Consider the following 14,347-nt stretch of genomic DNA (forward strand, 5'->3'; position numbering starts at 1 on the left):
AATCAGCAGGTGCTGTGGAACCCCTAACCCTCTGGGGGGTCCGCATCACAACTGCCTTCACTTGTATTGCCCTACGTGAGCCACTTGGCCCTTATAAGACAGCTGTTGTCACCACTTCCAAGATGAGGAGGTAGGATCAAAAGCAGAAAATATATTCAATGCACAGCTGACAAAGCAAGGATTTCAAGGTGTCTCCTCACCCTGAACCCTACAATAGTTCCTCTAAACCACAAAGTCACAAATTGGAAGATGGATATAATCAGAAGATGGTTCATTCAGAGTCCAAGCAAACCTTCCAAAAATGCTCACTGTGCAACGAGTTCACATACCCTCCAAATTAAAGCAAAAGCCCAATGGTACTTTCAAGCAATATCATTAAGGCATTTTGAAAATCAAATTAACTTAAAAGACTTACAAAGGTTTCCTGTGATGGACTGCACAAAAGACAGATGCAGTCAAAGATTTCAAGAACAAAACCCCAATCTCAGGAGAAATACTACAAAGAATGAACAACTGAGATCTCATCATATTAAAAAGTTTTTACATAGCACAAGAAATCATAAACAGAGTGAAAAGATAACCTACAGAGTAAGGAAAACTCTTACCCAGTTGGTCCTCAAAGGACTAATATCCAGAACATATACAGAATTGAAAAAAAAAAAAACAATCAGACTCCCCAAATTTAAAGACCCAACCCAAAAATGTGCATCTGCAATGATATACACTTCTCAGAGGAGGAAACTCAAGTAGCAAAAAAATACATGAAAAAATGTCCAACATCACTGGTCATTCAAGAGATACAAATTAAAACAACGCTGAGATTCCCATCTCACTGCAGGAAGAATGGCTGTCATCAGGAAATCAGCAAATCACAAATGCTGGAGGGGCTATGGGGGAAAAGGAGCCTTTCTCCACTGTTGGTGGGAGTGTAGACTGATGCAACCAGTGTAGAAATCAGTGTAGGGATTCCTCAAAAAAACTAGGAACAGAGGTCCCATTTGATCCAGCTATTCCGCTCCTTGACATCTTTCCAAAAGAATTAAAAACATCATACACAGTGATATATGTGCATCCATGTTTACAGCAGCACAGTTTGTGACAACCAAATCTTGGAAACAACCCAAATGACCATCAACCAAGGAATGGATAAAAGGGATCTGTTTTTTTCATGCAAAAGACTACTACTCAGCTATAAAAAAGGATAAACTTGAAACATTTCTAGGTAAATGGACGGACCTTGAGACCATCCTCTTAATTGAAATACACTGAGCACGTGTGTAAATACTGCAATGTCTCCACAGTGTGAGAAACTGAAAGAGTAAATAAAGACCAGAATATATAACAGATATTGTGAAAGAGGAAGAAACTGTTCAAAAAGCAAAGAGGAACTAGGGAGGGGGAAGGGAAGGAAAGGAATAGAAAAATAATAAAAGAAGCAAATGGAAGCAAAGATTTGTAAATAAGGAGGGGAAGAGAGGTTGAAAGGAGGAGGGTTGGGGGAAAAAGAGGAATCAAGATAGATCAAGGGCAGGTATAAATCCCCTGTGATGAAATGATCATTGTGTATATCTAAAGTGTACCAATAAACTCAGTAAAAAGAAAACTGATCAGCAGTGACAGGATAATGGAAACGGAGAATCCTGATTTAAAAATTTAGAATACTGGTTGACATTTGCACTTTGGAAACATTGAAATTTTTAACTCTGAAGACATACAAAAAGTAGAGGAAAACTGCTAAATATATAAATAAATAAAACCAGGCTAGGGATATAGCTCAGCAGCACAAGCACCTGCCTGGCAAGCACATGGTCCTCAGTTCAAATCCCAGTACATAAAAATAAATAAATAAACAAACAAATAAATAAATCCATCCATCCAAGGATGCTCCTTTGTTGACTGTTTTCAGAGAAAGTCAGTCTTCTACTGTTGCTAGGATACCAATCCTGCACCCTGACAACTTCACCCTCAAATAACATAAAAGTCACAGTTTAAACCTATGTGAATTCAAAAATAGGAGGTTCTCCACTAGTTAGCAACTCCCGCCTATCCAGAAACAACCTAAAGCGGGTCCCATCACCTGCAGAGGAAGTGCATGGGCTGAACGGTCATCTGTGAGGTCAAAGCAAGAGCAAGGAGTTCCAGGTTCACGGTGCATCCGCTTACCTTGTTCAAGTCTCAGCCCTGGCTTCCTAGTTAGAGTCTCCTCCTGCATAACCACAGAGGGCTAGGCTCACAGCCAGATCTTTAGATTTCAAATGCCAAAGCACTTTAAGTCTGGGAATTGATTTACAATCATCCACTTGTGATTTTTATAAGAAAGAATTGCAAGAAAATTTGCTACATGCCCACTAAAATAGCAAAAATGTAAAAGAGTTGACTATTGGTATATACAGTATCATGGCTGAAATTCAAAAGCATTTTTGTAAGTGAAAGAAGTCTGACACTAAAAGCCATGTGATTCCATCTAGACAGAACATTCTAGAAAAAGCAAAACTTACAGCCAGGGGATCAGTTAGTGGTTATAAAGGGAGTGGGGGGCTGACTAATTGTGATTATTTTATGCTTAAAAGGGTACATTTTACTGCATGAAAATTATGCTCAGGGCTGGGGCTATAGCTCAGCAGTACACAGCCTGCCTGGCAAGCACAAGGGCCTGAGTTCAATTTCTGGTGCCACAGAAAGAAAATAATACCTCAGTAAACCTGACATTTTTAAAAGTAACTGATTAGTCAACATGCTACATTTTCTTTAATAAAAAAAGAATAATGTTCCAAAAGCACACCAATTCAATTTCTGGAAAAAAAAAAAGTAGTCTCATTAATCACCTATTACATAAAGGTAGCTTTGGGAACACGTCTTTTTTTCTCCTTTTGCTTCTACACTAGGGAAAGCCTCACCAGGGAGTAACTAAGGCAGCTGAGGGCTTTACAACCACTGTACTTGTTACCTTCGAAGCCTTCATCTACTCTGGACCTTTGTGGTCCCGTTTTCCTGTGAGTTGGAATGCTGGGAGCATCTTGCCTGCCTAATATTTGTTCCAAGAAACACTCGATTTTAAGTACAAAGTCTTTAACAGTTGGAAGTTCTTTCTAGCAGCTGTAGGATCTAATTTGCTGAGAGCCCGAGGAAGAAACACCGCAAAGAGGAGACAACATACGCGCTCCTAATAACCACCGTGCTAACCAAGCAGTGACCTGCAGTTACCCGGATGCCGCGTCATCACGCCCTTTAAGCCCCGCTTCACCTCACCACTAACTTCTATCTAGGCAGCCTTGGTAACACCTTTGCTGAAGGAGATCTGCTCACATTGTGAAACGGCCACTCCCTACCGAGTCACACTGGCTGGGGATGAGTAAAAGGTAGCAGCAACTTCACCACCGCCAGTTCTCCAGTGAGGAATCCTACAGGCCTAAATGCCAAGTACTTATTTTGGTTCTATTATTAATCAGTAGTCCTAAAACTAACCCGGGAATGTATCAAGAAGTCACGTTCTCTCTCTAAAGTCTTCTCTCACTACCAGCAGGATGCCTTCACTTCTCCTTCTCCCCAGTGATTCATCGAAGAAAAAAAAAAAAAACAAAAAAAAACCAGAATTGGAAGTTCAGCCTAAGGCATCTTAAGACAGAGCAGCAGCGTCTATGAAAGCCCAAGACACACATGCCATGACTCAGCAAGCCGCCCAGACAATCATCCTACAGGCATCAACCTAGAGGTATAAAAGGTATGCATGAAACCAAGACGTTTACTGCCAGCACTGCATACAACGAAAGGAAACAAGCATGGTAAGCATCAGGAGAACACTCAGTGCGTGGACAGCAACACCTCAGAGCACTAACCAGCCACCCTAAAAGGATAAAGTGGAACATGGTAAGATCTCCAAAGTACACTATATACATGGGGGGGGGGGTGAAAAATACCCCTACACTGTATAATCTCACAGATATAAAAATTAGATGTAGACAGAGGTACAGGCATATAGCACACACAGCACAATACAGACTGGCACACCCCTAAATTCTCTAGACTGGTATATAAGGACAATTATCTCTAATAAGCATGATTAGAAATAAGTAGGGGTAGTTTCTTTTTGATTTATCCTGTTTTATAAAAACAAGAAAGTAAAAAAGAAAAGGGAGGGAGGGAGACGGAGACAGAGACAGAGACAGAGTGAGACAGAAACAGAAGAGAGATCCAAAGTGCCTGCATATATCTGGTAATCTGGACAACTAATTTGAAGACAACAAACTGCCCTGCCTTGGTATATATAAAATAATGATGAAATGTCTAGAACTCCTACCACAATTCCTAGAAAATAAAAGGTCTGAGGGAGAAAGGTATTAGAAGAAGGGGGTCTTCACACAGTGAAGATTCACCTGGGGCACAGGCAAGAGGGACACTGTGGGTGACTGTGACAGTCAAAGGCAAGTCACATGCAAGGGGTATCTCCTTTAAAAAAACTCCTTGTGAAGAAATCATTTCAGGTTGTATTAGGAGACAGAGCAGCAAAGTAATTGGAGATTTCACAGGGCCTGAGCTAGCAAGCAGGCAGGGCATCAAAATGGACTCATTTGAAGTATGGATCTGTCTACCAGACATAATACAGACAAAGACAGCTGGACACACTAACTGTATTTCAGCTCATGATATAATAGGGGCAGCCATCTGAGCACAAATTTTAACAAATATTCATCGCTCTGGATCAAAGCATTTTTTCAATGATGTCCTATACTTTTGCAACTGAACATTCTCCACAGTAATCTCTGAAAATAGGCACATCCTCCTGCACATGTAACACAAGATCTCTCAAGACCCTGAAAAGAAAAATCACACTTGGATACCAAATTAGAATGCAGATTCTCCTTGCAGGGGACATATTCAATAGGAGGACTCAGTTTTATTTAAGAGTCAGTGACAACAACTAGTCTTCAAGAGCTGTAAATCTGATGCCCTGATTCCACAGTGAAATCACCCACTCAGTAGGTCAATTAATAGCTACCTAAATTGACTACAGACAGCAATAAGTGTCTTTCTACCATCAGTGCCCATAGAATCTGTGTGCCTGGATGTTCTGCCTGTAACAAAAATCCTAGATTTTTTTTGGACCAGGCTTTAAATTTAAATGCAGCAGGACAAGCACAAATTCCATCACAGTGGATAACTTAGAAATAAAGTGAAAGCCATCTTCCCCAAGATGCTGCGCTGAGAGGAGCCGACCAGGTGGCTCAGAGCCCTCCGCCTTCCCCTGGTTACTCACCTTGGAACTTGTTTCCATGTGGTATTTGGCACAAGCTCGAAGCTGAGTCACCCAGAACTGTTTCTCTTTTGCATCAGCAGCTGAAATAGAAGAAACAGAGAAAGGAACACTTGTAGAGATTGTTCCAAAAAACATTAAACTTATTTCTATTCCCACCAAAGAGGACAAGAGGCTCAGGTACTGAGAGGTACAGGAAGCAGTCAGGGAAAATCAAGTGCAGACCAGCTTTCTCAAGGGGCCTGAGCTTACACCGAGAAGCAAATCGCAGCCAAGAGTGGGGCAGCCCTGACACTCCAGCTACTTGAGAGGCCGAAGCAGGAGGGCTGCAAGTTCAAAGCCAGCCTGGGAACCCAGGGAGACCCCATCTCAAAGTTTGGGGGGTTTTTTGTTTTTTTTTTTTTTTTCAAAGTTTTAAACAAAGGGCTGGGGTGTAAGCTCAGTGGTACAGCGCCCTTGGGTTAATCTCCAGCACAAAGGAAACAAGAGGAGGACAGGGGGGAAAAAAAAAATAAACCACATTGAATCCCACAAACTCCCTCTTTGGGCATAGTAAGAATTTATTGTTACAAGAACAATTTCACCATTTTTTTTAACCTCCTCTGAAAGCCTTTTCTACTTCATTAAAGAGGCAGCAGGGAAAGAAATGTGATTCTTTTTAAATGCCTCCACCTGATTTGGCTATTATGAAGATCAGAAGACAGTTTTCGGAGCTCAGTTGAATTTCCGTGGTAATATATGTTCTCAAGGATTCATTTGATTCATATGGAAAGAACTAGACACCAATGGCTGCCTCACCAAAGGCACAAACTCCCCCAGAGGCACTAATGTGCAGGCCGACCGCACAGCCATCACCTCACATCTACACCCTATCTCTTAATAATATATATGCAGTTCTTCTTCTTTTTTTTTTTTTTTAATGCAGTTCTTCTTAAAGCAGGAGGGTTTCAAGTCCCAGTCCAGCCTAGGTGATTGGTGAAACCCTGCCTCAAAACAAGAGGGGGAGGAGAAGAGGGGGGAGGGGAGGGGGAAGGGAACAGGAAGGGAGGGGACAGGGAGAGCTGGGAATGCAGCTCAGTGTGAAGGTCCTGGGTTCAACCCTAGCACCATAAAAATAAACATATACATAGATATAACTTCACATAGCAGGTTCTAATAAATTCTAAATCAATTGAACTGTATTAATAACTACATAAATGTCATGTGATATTAACTGTACAAATATTGTGTGTGGGAAAAAAATAACTCCTATGGAAATTATACTTGTTTTAAAAATAAGCCTAGGGGCTGGTGAGATGGCTCGGTGGTCTAAAGCACCTACTTAGAACAAGCTTAGCAAAGCACAGCGACTGCGGTTCAATCCCCCAGCACCACATGCCAGCCAGCCCTGCCCCCTGGTGGGCTGAGCTGCCCCCCACACACACACACATAAATAAATAAAATTTTAAAAATAAGCCTAGGGGCTGGAGAGATGGCTCAGTGGTCTAAAGCACCTACTTGAAACAAGCTTGGCAAAGCACAGGGACCGCGGTTCGATCCCCCAGCACCACATGCCAGTCAGCCCCGCCCCCTGGTGGGCTGAGCTGGCCACACACACAATAAATAAATGTAATAAATAAAAATAAATAAATAAATAAATAAAATAAATAATAAAAATAAGCCTAAGTGTTATTTGTCAATAAAACCCAACCTCAGCATGAACTTCCATGAATTCTTAGGCTGTGTCCTATTTAAGGGATGGAGATGGCACATTTCAAATAGTGTAAGAGAATTGGGCCGGGGAGATAGCTCAGTGGCATAAGTGCCTGCGTGGCAAACACAAGGTCCTGAGTTCAACCCCACATACCAACAAAAAAAAAAAAAACCAAATAGTATAAGAGGATTTTTCTGGCAGGAGGCCTGTTTCGTAGTGTAAGACCAGGGGAAATTCACTTGCAAAGAAAAAGAAAACACTCTCCAAAGGCTCAACAATGAAAACATTCCCCCAAACTAAACATTCTTGGCATCACGTTCCACCGCCATGGCAGGAAATGAAAAATCCTCCGTGAGACGGGCAGAGGACAGGCTACAAACCTGTAGGACTTACCTGCCTCGCTCCTACTCAGGTGGTGGCTACATTTAGCAATTGTGACTATTTCATGCAAAAATAATAAAACTTGCATGTTTGCTATCAAGATTACACATTTTATAAAGCTGGGGTTTAGTAATCCACAGAATATTAACAACTCAATGGCAAGATGAGATGGCTCAACTGTCAAATCATTTGGGTTTTTCTTTTGTGTGGGTCTGTGTCATTTTATAAACCACAAACAGGGGAAAGTGCCTTCACATTTTTTGCTTGCTATTGTTTCTGCTCTTAATTTTTAAGCCATAAACAGCAAAACAAAGCTGAAGACGATATAAATCTAGCCAGCTGGAATGCATGCTGTATGAAATCTCAAAGGAACATGAATCTCAGCATATTCCTGAGAAACCAAAAAGCTTTCTTCAACTACAGGCAGTTTTATTTCATAGGGTTTTGGATTGTTTTATAGATTCTGAAACAGAATTTATATATAGAAGATTAAGAAGCTAGTTTGCGCTATTTCTATACAGTATAGCCTGGCAGTAGAAGGGTGTAACCGCACCATGGCAGGGGGCCCCAGACCCTTGGCCTGGTGCTGCGAAGGCAATCACCCGATGGATCGTGGACAGATGACCCAGGGTCTCTCGCTCCTTCGTCTCACATAGGCAGTGTTACCAAGAAGGCAGAAGCACCACGGCTCTCCATGTCTAACACATGGTTCACACTCTCAGGCCTCAGTAAAGAGCATTGATTCATGTGTGTGTGTGTCTGAGCGTGCATGCACATTTGGATTTTGAAGCATCGGAGATTCCTGCTTGAACAGTGTAACACACCACATTGCCACAGTCACCATGCAATGGGCACACTGTGAGTACTGCATGCCTGGACAGTCCTGGTTTCCAAGGATGTGGGATGGACACTGGCTTTCAGAAGACAGTGGAGGGGACCATACCACTGGCTAGTCTCGCTACCAGCTCTATGACCACAATGGTTTGGACAGGCTTTGAAGAAGAGATCCTGCGCTAAGAGAAGGTTCCAAGCAGGCATATCCAACCTTCCAGCTTGCTTGGACTCCAGAGCGAATGGGGATTATAAATTATATAACATAGTTAACATACCCAAGGAACTAAACTGTCTTTATTTTTTTGTATTTTATTATAACATTATAACATTAAAACTAAATAACATGCTAAACCCATGGGGCATGAGCTGGACATATAAGAGATTTGGGGGGTAAGAAATAGGGTCCTTAAAGTGTTTTTTGCTTTTTTTTTTTTTCCTATAGCAAATTCTCCCAAAAGGTACTGGAATGAAGATTCATATTCTAAGGTTAGAGAAAAATAGATACAGGGGAAGTAATAAAAATCCTCAGAGGTCCCAAGTCTCAGCCACCTTTACAAGTGTTAATTAATTCTTCAGTTAAGATAAGTACTTCCTGATGTCAGCACCACCTCCCCACCCCTGGGGAAGAAGGGCAGCAACTGTCACCACAGAGTTCTCCAAACACAGTAAACTATTAAAGGTGATTTAAAAGAAAATATTAACTTTTTAAAAACCAAGAGAGCCATTGCTACCACACGAGAAGCTTCCAGGAGGGGAACATACCTCTCAGTTTGTACATCTCTCCACTAGCAGAATACACGACCAGCATGTGGGGAGCTTCGTCGCTCAGGGACACTATGGCTCCAGACAGAGACAGGGCTCCTCGGGGCTTCTGGTGTTTGCTTTGCTCATTCACAAAATACTGCAGAATGCCAGCCTCAAAATCCAGCACAAAGTACCTGCACAGAGAAAGCATGTCATTTATCCTCAAGTTAATATCCATGATCCAGATTCATGAGTGGGAGACGAAGGTTCTTCCTACAGCCTCACAAAAGTCAGCCCAGACAAGGAACATAGACTGGATTTTTAAGTCAGAATGGGTTTTCTAACAGGCCGTGGCTCCAAGGTCAGGAGCAGTCAGCACTCAGTACGACGCCTGCCACCTAAGCATCAGAATGGCAGGGGCCTAAGAGAAGCCTTGCCACACAGCCTCTCCTAGAATGGTCCTCCTGGGGTCACCAGAACAGCCAGGACTCGGCAGGCTTGGGAGAAAGCTTTCACACCCAGGTAGCAGCAACAATGGGGCCCCCAGCTTCTCACCAGTGGCACGAGTACTATGAGGGGTCCTAGTACCTGGCATTGTGTGCCAGGGACCTGCAGGTGCTTCCACAGTCACCTGGACACCACTGGGCAAGCTATTCCACATAACCACTTGCACAAAGGACATCCAAGGTCAGACAAGAGTCGCAGATTGCCCAAGTCACACAACAAGGCTTCGTAGCTAATTGTTCAGCCTACTTATACTCTCTCAAGCTGTCCCCATGAAGTGTTCTGCAAAATTCCTCTTTTCCAGCAGGATGGAAGTCTTCAACTGAGACTCAAACTCTGCAAGTTACCTAGACCAGTACAGTCTTTGCTGACTTTTCTACTTCTCACCTTGTGTCCCACCCTTTCCTCACTCCTTCCTCACTCCTTTCCTCACTCCTTCCTGTTCACCAACCTGCCTTTGACCACAGTATCTTTGCACATGCTGCTCCTCCTGAATGGAGCAGTGAGTCAAAGTGTAACCCACAAATTCTGATGGTTCTATACCAACTGATACTGGTCCACAGCAGCCTTTTGGAACTCTTCTTGTCTTTGGCTTTGTTTCATATTCAACTGCACAATGGGCTGGACTTCTATCACTGGAGAGTTGATGTTGAACACCTGGCACACAGAAGCTGTAACTAACGAAACAATCGCAATGCAATTTGGAGGAAGTCTTTCACCACAGGCAGACTGAGAAACAGCTGTGTTGGCCTGTGCTCTGGATTCCACTTCTTGCCCTGCTAGCGGCCCCAAGCAGACCTAACACTTCTCCTCACCACCCCCCAGAATGCTGCTTCATGACACTGGCCACAGGAGAAGTATCTACTTGTGTGACTGACTCTCAGTGTCTAGCTTCCCCCTGCCGCGTCCTACACTCTGGAGAGGTAGACCCCATGTTCCATCAATACTGACAAGGTACTCAACACTTCATTAACTGTTTGCTTGCCAAAGAAATGCATGAAGGAAAATGAGTCCCATCATTCCTCACCCATGGCTGGGGGCACCTGGATTGCACAGTGGCCTCAAAAAGGTGCTGCGGAGTATTTTGAGGAACACATGTAACGCTGAACACAACCAGACGCTGCCCACACCACTAACCTGGGTTACTTCCACAGATTCAGAACAAGATGTAGCACACTCCTTCAATGATAGTCTGTGCCAACAATTTCAGCAGTGCTGTGGCAAAGTCACACCAAGGGCTCCAGGTGCAGCCCTCACATGCATGAGGCCCTGGGTTTAATACACAGCATGCTGACAGTCACACACATACAACACAGAACAGAAAGCAACAATGTCTCAGGATTTCAAGATTTTTGAAACTGCACAGTACCCATAGGTGCACAAATTCCATCCTTTCAACTGATATTTTTTTCAATTAAATACTGAGTAGTTAAGGCATAGATATGTATGAAGTTTATAATGGAACCGTTAGGTACTTACTTTAACCTAGAAGTGCCACCAACAAAGTTTATAAACGTCCCACCTAATTCACTCTGTCTCAAAACTAACAGACAAACATTGTGCCCATTTTACAGATTACCTAAAGTACAAAGAAACTTGAGATCTAAGCCCTGCTCCTGGGTGCCTACTGTGCAGGCTTCAGCAACTGCAACAAGCCACAAACACTGCTCTAATCTCACTCAGGTTTCCCTGTCTCTTTTTCCATGTTCCTCTCGGGCACCTGCCTAGGTAGCTGATTTCCCGAACCTCCCTGCTCCGGAAGAGCCCACAGGGCTGCAGCCCCTGACCTTGGAAACAAGCCACCTCCCTCTCCCCATCTTCTTTCTTGGGGAGCCAGGTGAAGCCAGCTCATTGGCAGATGACGATGGCATCTCAGCCCTGCACTGCTTCCATCCCTTACAAAGTCCTCCCCTTTGGTTTATTTTTAATATTCCAGATGGCCTGACCAAGAATGTTTTACTCCTTCCCTCCTCACTTTCAAGTCACTACAATACACTTCTGGTTCTCATGACTAGTTTGGGTAAATCAAGACATAGAATTGTATCACCACCAGAACTAACCCAGCAGTAGCAGAGACTACAGCTGCTAAGAGATTGAGCCAAGCGGCTGGGCATAGCTCAGCAGTACAATGCTTGCCTAGCAAGCTGGAAGACCTGGGTTTGGTCCTCCATAACGAAAACAAAAACTAGGGGGCCGGGGAGATGGCTCAGTGGAATAAGCACTTCGCTGGCAAGTGTAAGGGCCTGAGTTCAATCCCTGGTGCTGCCAAAAAAAAAAAACTAAAACTTAACTAAAAAACAGGCAAGAGCGAGAGAGAAAGACTTAGCTAACAGAATGTGAATCTAGGTAATGCAGGCCTATGAACTAGTGAGTTTTTCTGTTTCTCTCTCTCTCTCTCTCTCTCTCTCTCTCTCTCACACACACACACACACACACACACACGCTGTCTAGGAGCCAGAACAAAACCCACGAGAGAAGGTACCCGGTCTCTGAATCAGCATCTGGCAGAGAATCACCTGCTGGAGCCCATCAGACCCGACGGCCACACGGGTGACAGGTGGCTGAAGTGGACGCCCGGCACAGCACCTAGTGTACACAGCATCACTTTTCTCTCTTCCCATCCTTCTACCTGAAATTTGTTCCTATTCTCCTAGGTGGCACAAAAACCAGTCTACTTCTACAAAAGACCAACCAGGGTAATTTTAATTTCTAGGCCGCCAATGGTCATATTAAGAGTTGGTCTTGCCTTCTCCTTACGAGGCAATGTTCAAGTTGACCTCGGCTTCACTTCCTCGTGCCTGTAGCTGAGCAGACACTGCTGGTGCAGCCAGAGCACGAACTTGCATCCCCATTGCCGAGCAAGCCGCCCTTACTCCCACCAGGACAGGTACAAAAGGCAGGGGCTCACACTTTCAAGGGAAAGGTGGACACACCTTGCCTACACCTCTTCCATGTCTCCATCCACTTGGTCACTGAGCACAGTGGAGCAAAGGCAGACACTAACGTCTCTCTGCTTACCAGCCCAGCCGCAGGAGCCTGCAGCTCACCTCTGCTCCAGACGCCTCCCTCAGAGCATCCTGGTCACTAACAGCAGAGGGGCCAAGGACGTCGTCATTCAGAAGCCCACACAAAGAAATGAATCAATTGCTGTTTTGTTTTTCAGTAAGGATGGCAAAAAACAAAACAAAACAAAAAAAAAAAAAAAACATCTGACATCACATCAGGCAGGACACAGGGACACATCAATGACATCTTATGTTACCTGTTTCAAACTGCTACCTTTATTCTAATGTCTTGTCTTGGATGGAAGAAAAAAGTTTCTATTATTTCCCAAAATAGTTTAAATGTAAATCCACAAGTTTCAGTCCTGTGTACTAAGGAAGGTCACCTATAATTCTCTCCTTTTGTAAAGGTGGTAAAATTTTATCACACTGGGAGAGAACCAGTGGATACTAATTAACAACTGCACCCCACTAAATAAAAAGTCCTTTCAGAACAGTCTTTGAAAGGTAGGTCAGCTCCAGTCACATATAGGGAAAAGCTGTCTGTGTGACATTAAAGAGAGTGATTCCTGTTGGCCACCTTCCCTGGGAGGAAAGAAAATTAAATATGGCTTGCCACAGGATCATGACTCTGTCAGGCACTGCTATCCAAAGCCTGCGGCTCTATTGGAAGGGGCCCCTTTCCTTCTAAGTAGGAATGTTAAGCATATTTCTGGATTAGGCTTCATCTAGCCAAGTGAAATTGCTAGATAAAAAAACCACAAAATATTCTTAAAGGTTCTCCCTTGTAGAGCAAGTAATGAGATAAACCTAACTCCTAAGGTTCTTTTTTTTTTTCCCCCCTAAGGTTCTTTTTTAAACTCACTTTTTATTGAGTATAATTGACAAATAAAATCATACATATTTAAGGCATACCACATCATGTTTTGAAATACATATGCACTGTAAAGTGATTCCTATAATAAAGGTAATTAACATATCTATCACCTCACACACTTACAGTAATTCTTAATTTCTTCTACTTAGAAACATTTTATAATAGCTCAAATCAAAAGAACTATTTAAAAAAGAAAAATGTGCTCATCATCTCTCTCCCAGAGAGATTAAAACAATTCAGTGAGCATCATTTTAGACAATTTCTTGATAGCTCTATGCATAAATATACTTTTTAAAATAAAACTGGCAATGTCATACACTGTTTTATGACCTGTGACTTCACAGAATGGACACTTTTCACCTCAAATTCATAGTATCAAGATCCCCTACTCAATACCTTTTTTCCATTCCCATCACCTTCCTTTACTTCCTCCCTTTTTATTTTCTTCCATTTCTACGTCTCCCTCCTCCTCTCATGTCATCTCCTTCTGGATTCTACATATTAGAGAAAACATACAATAATTGTCTTTCTCAGTCAGCTTATTTCACTTAACAGGATGACCACCACCCCATCCATTTTCCTATAGATGATGCAATTCCATTTTTCTTTATTACGGAGTAATGCTTCACTGTGGACATGCACGCCAGTTTTCTTTAGCCATCTGTCTACCAACGGGCACCTAGGCTGCTTGCCTGTCTGGGCTATGGTGACCTGCGCTGCAGTAAACTCCTGGGAACACACATATTCCCACAGCATGCTGACCAAGGAGTAGTACAGCTGGATCAAGTGGTAGCTCTATTGATCTGAAGGTGTATCTAAAGGTTGTCTGTAGGCAGTGGCTTGCCCTCAGCCCCTCATCTCACCTTCTGGCCTTGGAACTGGGCGAGGATGCCACCAAGAAGCTGGCCTGATGAGAAAGAAGATAGCTCTGGGCATGGGTTTGACTCTTCCCTTTATTTTCTCTTTTCTCCCTCATATCCTTTGATTGTTTTGTTTTCCACAGTGAAGAGACAGTTAGTTCTCCTGCACAGCACTGCAGCTGCACACTACACAGCTCAGAG

General features: G+C 43.1%; 1 protein-coding gene across 4 annotated transcripts in view; it reads right to left on the reverse strand.

Annotated features, from left to right (window-relative positions):
• Window positions 1-14,347, reverse strand: part of Osbpl10 (oxysterol binding protein like 10) — a 314,690-nt gene that overhangs the window by 168,794 nt on the left and 131,549 nt on the right. For all 4 annotated transcript variants that reach the window (XM_004634215.2, XM_004634216.2, XM_023718519.1 and 1 more), the window contains exons 2-3: window positions 8,922-9,097; window positions 5,255-5,334 (exon numbers count right to left, since the gene is read on the reverse strand). In XM_004634215.2, coding sequence (XP_004634272.1) covers window positions 5,255-5,334; window positions 8,922-9,097 — 256 coding nt within the window. The remainder of the gene's footprint in view (window positions 1-5,254; window positions 5,335-8,921; window positions 9,098-14,347) is intronic.

The sequence above is a fragment of the Octodon degus genome, unplaced genomic scaffold (genome assembly GCF_000260255.1).
Source record: "Octodon degus isolate 3935 unplaced genomic scaffold, OctDeg1.0 scaffold00059, whole genome shotgun sequence".
In the NCBI taxonomy this organism is placed as follows: domain Eukaryota; kingdom Metazoa; phylum Chordata; class Mammalia; order Rodentia; family Octodontidae; genus Octodon; species Octodon degus.